Here is a 6000-nt window from a genome sequence, read left to right on the forward strand (position 1 = left end):
GCTAGCATTACTCTCTCAATGTCTACCCTCACATATATTTTGTATTTATTATATATGCCCAATATATGTCCTGATTTACAATTCTCTATCCATTAGATGGTAAGAACTTGAAAGCAAGAGCTGGTTTTGCTTTTTATTTGTATCCTGAGAGTTCAGTATAATGTCTGGTGCATAATTAGTGCTTGATAAATGTTTGCTGATTGATTGATTGTTTAATGCACTTGCTCAAATATATGCTCAATCTTGTATGCTTGATCTACCCAACAATTAAGTCTCACTCTCTCAATCACCATACAAAGTACAGAGAAATCCATGTACAGGAAAGTAGGTAGAGATAGCCAAAGATGAGCTTTTTAAATAAAAGAAGTTTGGTGCACCATATTACAAGTGGAACATTTTGGATAGTAAATCCACCCAAATAGGATAAATAAGGGGTAGGGTAAAGGCTTAGAGGAGAGCCATCAAGGGAGTGGGAATGTAGCAAGACTTTTCTAAAGATCCTGTTGCTTTCTATTGACTGAAAGTGATAGTCCTTACCATATTTATCCTGGATCTCATTATAGATACTAGTTAACATGAAGACATATTAATTGACAACTTAGAGATAGGTGGATTGATTGATAGATAGATAGATAGATAGATAGACAGATTATCAGATAGATAAGCAAATTTTGCCCAATATCAAAATCTCTTATAAGAACTAAGGCCATAAAAGTTATGAAAGGTCAATTTGAAATTCCAGGCCAAAAATAGTATACAGTAAGATCCTCACAAGTGTGCCTTTTCCCCACTCTATTTCCATACTAAATTAGGATAGCCTTGAATATAAATTATTTTGTAAATTTCTAAGTATCTACCGTGGAGAAGAAATAAAGGTTTTCAAAGACCAAAAAATTAAAACATAAATAAATATCTGAGAAAAATAGCATTTTTAAAGCATTTTTACCATGAGAAAGTCATGAGTGTAAAGGATATTTATGTGTATTGAAACTTAGAAAATTCATGTATGGGGGCAGCTAGGTGGTGCAGTGGATAGAGCACCGGCCCTGGAGTCAGGAGTACCTGAGTTCAAATCCAGCCTAAGACACTCAACACTTACTAGCTGTATGACCCTGGGCAAGTCACTTAACCCCAATTGCCTCACTAAAAAAAAAAAGAAAATGCATGTATGTTGTGTGTGTGTGTGTGTGTGTGTGTGTGTGTGTTTATAAGGTGCCCCAAGTCTTAAGGCTATTAAAGCTAAAAACTTCCCTAAGGTTTTTTGGAAATCTGTGTATATGTGTGTGTATGGATAGATCATATGGATGATATAGAGATAGATTAGATATAAATGTAGGTGTAGGTATAGGAGATATAGGTATAGATGAAGATATCTACACATATATAAATATCTATATCTATTTAAAGATATAGACCTATATTTATATCTATATATACACATACATACACATATCTGTATATATATAAAGACATTCACATAGATTATATATGTATCTGTGTCTATGTGTGTCTATATATATTATATAGAGAGAGAGAGAGAGAGAGAGAGAGAAAGAAGGAAATAGGGAGGGAAGGAAGGAAGGAGGGGAAGGGAGGGAGAGGGAAAGGGGAGGAGGAGGGGGGAGGAATGGAGGGGAGGGGAGAGGAGAGAGAGAGAGAGAGAGAGAGAGACGAGGAGGAGAGAGAGAGAGAGAGAGAGAGCGCTTTATTGAGGGTCTGACAAATGTGTCTAAGTGTCTCTGATGTCCTCTTCCCATATAGAGGACTCTTCAGAAACTGATGCTTGTTGAGTTGTGACTGCATGTGATCAAATGTTTTGGAGAGGCAATGGGACATGCATAAATAATCTACAACCAGTTCATTTCTGAGGAAAGTGCTTTCCCCATTGTAAAGCCCTAGACAGACAGGCAGATCAACATAGATATACAAAATTCACACACATGTTCTTGCTGCTTCTATTCTACTAATTTTGCATTTTTAAAGTTTTGTATTCTTCTTTTGTATTGACTCCTCACATCCCTGAAAGTGGGGGTTTTTTTTTTACATGCACCATGATACTCATCCAAAATACAACAGAAAGCATGTACTTTTCCCAAAGAAGGTACATGAAATGGATCCCCCTGTGCTATACAAATCTGGCCTGTATACTCTATACTGTTAGTTTATCTAATATTACCAAGGCATGAAGGCTAGACTTTACATTGTACAATTATCTTTGTAATCTGGACCATTAGTTTGTTTTTTTAATGCTACTCCTCTTGTGCAAAAAATAAGTGGAAGAAACCTTAAGGACCTGAATTATCAAGATAAACTATTAAATGGCCAAAGAGCCATTTAATTCCTAATTTTCCTCTTTCCTTGGCCCTTTTAGATTTCGGCTTTCCCTCACAGGGACTGTGACTATGGTTCAATTTTCAATCCTTAATAGAATTTAGTACTACAAAACTATTAATTAGTGGAATTAATAATTTGGAAAATAAAGAATATCTTTATGCCCAGGGTCCTTTTGTTTAGATCATCCTTCCCAGGTAATATCAAAATATATGCCAAAAGACATTCACACACACCACACATACTTCACAGGAATATTATGAAGAAAACAAGATGTCCTCCCTCTGCACATACTGAGCGGTTTTTATTGTTGGGTTTTGTTGTTTGTTTTCAAAATAAAGGACCTTTGTAATTGTAACAATAAATAACCAACACCAATTCTACTGTTATCATGTAACTTTATGGCTTGCCCAACACACTAGTGATTGCCTCTTATACAAATTCAAGATAATATGATAGAAATTTTAGAAACTGGTGGCAGGCTGTTTCTATAATGAATGGTATTTTAATTTGAAATGATAAGCATATTAAAATATGAAGTTATTCATCCTATGAACTTTACTTATTTGAAATATAAACTTATTTGATCAAAAATTTTTAAAATTCTGTTAAAAAATTAAAATATGGTAAATAAAGATTAGTTAGTGCAGCTAGGTGGCACAGTACATAGAATGTCAGACCTGAGTTCAGGATGACTCATCTTCCTGAGTTCAAATCTGGCCTGACACTAGCTGTGTGATCCTGGGCAAGTCACTTAATCCTGATTGCTTCAGTGTTCATCATCTATAAAATTAACTGGAGAATCTAATGGCAAACCACTTGATTATCTTGCCAAGAAAAACCCAAATGGGGTCAGAAAGAGTATGACATGACTGAAAACCAATTGAAAAACAAAAAATCAAAGACAGTAAGGTCTCCCCAAAACCTCCCCTCAATAATGGAGAACAAAACAACTGCTAAACCCTGGTGATTTGGTAAGACTAAACATCTATAGGCAAAAGATGTATGTAGCCTCAAGGTCTAAGAGAATTCTCAAATCTGTATTCTTCCCCTAGCCAGGACTTTTAGATGGTTGAGTGCTCAGAGTATGAATTTCTGGAGGGCAAAGGAGCAGTACATAAGGGGTTCTCTATTCGTATTAGAAAACGTTTGATTTTGAGCTGGAATGACTCTTCGAGGGAGGAGACAGTTTTCTGGAGTCACTGACTTCACTCAATGTTCTGAAGAGAAACATTTTACTTTCTCAATTTTTTATTCTCAAACTGTGAATAAAACGATGCCCATAAACTCTCCTACTTCCCTTGGTTTCTTTAGATCCCCTCTAGGGAGAACGGTGTGCTGGAGGACTATTCACAATTATGCACCCTTCCTACCCCACTATTGCCCCCCAGGGGCCGAGTTCTTCACTCAGTGAATCCTCTCACTGAGGAGGAGGGGAGCAAGGGTTGCAAGGCTGGCCAGGATTTTTCAGGTGACGCAGGAGACCATCGTTTTATCCTGTTAATAGCTAGAGATCAATCTCTTCCTATCACTTGCTCTGATTATTCAGTTCATTCTGCTCTTTATTGTTATGGTTTGTCAACAGCAAAAGGGGTAGGTTTCGTGATGGATCACGAATTGGGCTTCTCGCTCAGGGACAAGAGTTCTGGGATTGTGAGAAAGAAACGAAACAATGAGAAAAAAAACAACAACAAAAAGACTAGGACCCGCCTTCAAAGATCTCAGCAGCTGGCACCTTTAAAGTTCCAGGATGCAGTGCGTTCGCATTTGATCGGAAATAGTTTACAACTCTCCGACTTGTTGATATGGATCTCTCGTACACACGTGCCCTCAAGGTGAAAAGCAAAAGATACCCAGACACTAAATGTGGGGAAGAATAGTATAAAGCATGTAAAAAGCGAACAAGTTTAGAGGAGGATAAGAGAACGGGAGGAAGGAGATCTGCATATTTGAACACATTTGGGACTCCTTTTGCACCGCCCACTGTTCAAAGCAAGGAAAGGTTATAGACTAGAAACCTTCGCAGTGGCAGAAAACAAACTTTTGTAGACTTTGGTGTAGTTTACCCAGTCTAGGCTGAGGTTAAGTGCTAAAAATATTCACCAAAGCCCCATACAAATGCCGTACCACTAGCAAACCCTTGGACAGGCCAAAAGAACTTTCAAGTAGGCAGATGAGAGGCCGGCAGGATCTGTGGACAACGGCTAATGAGAAAGAACAGAAATTAAAAGTCTCCCCAGGGGAGCCAGTCGAGCTTCGTAGTCCTCATATCTTCCCCCACCTCCTCTTCCCTCTTATCCCGTCCCTCCCCTTCACCGCGTGCTCCACGCCCTGGCCCCGGGCACGCTATTGCTCCCACCCTTTAGCATAGCAGGAAGGAGATCAGGCAGCATAGTGGGGCATAGCAGGTACCCGAAGACGAAGGTGCAACCACGTAGATCCTCTTGTGCTGACTGGTTGGGCCCTGCTCCCACAGAAGGTTCTGATTCTTGATTTCCCGGTGGAAAAGGCGCTGGTGGAAAGCACGGAGAGGCCATAGCGATAGATGCGGCGCCAGATGACCCCCTACGCCCACCAACGCGTTACGAGAGACCCGAAGGGAGGGGAAGAGAGCCCTCGCTGTGGACAATAGCAACGTAGCGGTCAACGGACATGGCCGCAGGAGAGGTAAAGATACTGACTAGCATGGCTACAGTGAAGAAGTAGTGGGTGAACTGCAGATGAAGGCGCCCAGCACCCAGGTGGGCAGCGCGTACCGGTGGCCTGGAAGGGATGCTAGAAGAGCATATACGCCAGGTCAGCGATGCCTCAGGGTTAAGAATGAATAGGTTTGTGGTGCTGCGGGGTTTTCCTGGCTTACTACGCGCCAAAACTGTGATCACCAGAGTATTGCCCAACACGCCCATGGCGAAGATCATTCCGAACACCACCAGTGTGATGAAATTCTCGATGCCGAGCCCGAAGAGAGGTCTGAGATCCCGGTCTGTCAGCTCCGATTGAGTCCCATTCCAGCCTTCCTCAGCTCCTTCACTCTGGTTTTCCATAGCAAAGTCGGGCTCCATGGTTCAAGTTTGAGCCCAGAGAGCAGCTGGAAGCGGGGCGAAGAGGCCCGGGATGGAGGAGAGAGTGAAGGACGTGGAAAGGTTTGGCTAAGCCTCAGAAAGAGTGTGTAGTTCTTTCTGGGAAGGTTGAGTTCCTCCAATGTGCAGAGGACAGAGGGCAGCGCCTAGGCAGTATTTGCCCTTTTTTGTATCACCAGAACTCAGCCCAGTGCCTACCACATATTAAGGGTTTAATAAATGCTTGTTGACTGACTAACTGACTAGGCAGCGGCAGGTTAATGGCACAAAATTTCTCCTACTGACCAACTCGACGACAGCGACAAACTCTGTACTTCTTAAAATAAGAACTTTGTCCCTAATAGAGATGAAGCGGTCTAAAACCTAGACGTGGATTAGAGTGAGAAGGGCCGGCCGAGGAGGAAGGATTCTGGGGGCTGAGATGCGTCCTATTCCGAGTCTGGTGGTCGCTCAGCCAATTACTCTGAAGTTGGAGGAATCTGATAGCTAGGGACCCTTCAGGGAGACCCTGTGCGGGACTACGGGGTCCTGCCGCTGAGGTCCGGGCCCTGTCTCATCCGTTTTCCAGGGTTCTGTAAAGCCTTGTCTT

At 41.6% G+C, this 6000-nt stretch overlaps 1 protein-coding gene across 1 annotated transcript in view; it reads right to left on the reverse strand.

Moving 5' to 3' along the window:
• Positions 1–5393, reverse strand: part of GALR1 (galanin receptor 1) — a 28742-nt gene extending 23349 nt beyond the window's left edge. Inside the window, 6 exon segments of the mRNA XM_043976599.1 lie at positions 4735–4762; positions 4765–4936; positions 4938–5047; positions 5050–5088; positions 5091–5139; positions 5142–5393. Coding sequence (XP_043832534.1) covers positions 4735–4762; positions 4765–4936; positions 4938–5047; positions 5050–5088; positions 5091–5139; positions 5142–5393 — 650 coding nt within the window.
• Positions 5394–6000: the final 607 nt, after the last annotated feature.

Source organism: Dromiciops gliroides, chromosome 1, assembly GCF_019393635.1.
Source record: "Dromiciops gliroides isolate mDroGli1 chromosome 1, mDroGli1.pri, whole genome shotgun sequence".
Taxonomy (NCBI): Eukaryota; Metazoa; Chordata; class Mammalia; order Microbiotheria; family Microbiotheriidae; genus Dromiciops; species Dromiciops gliroides.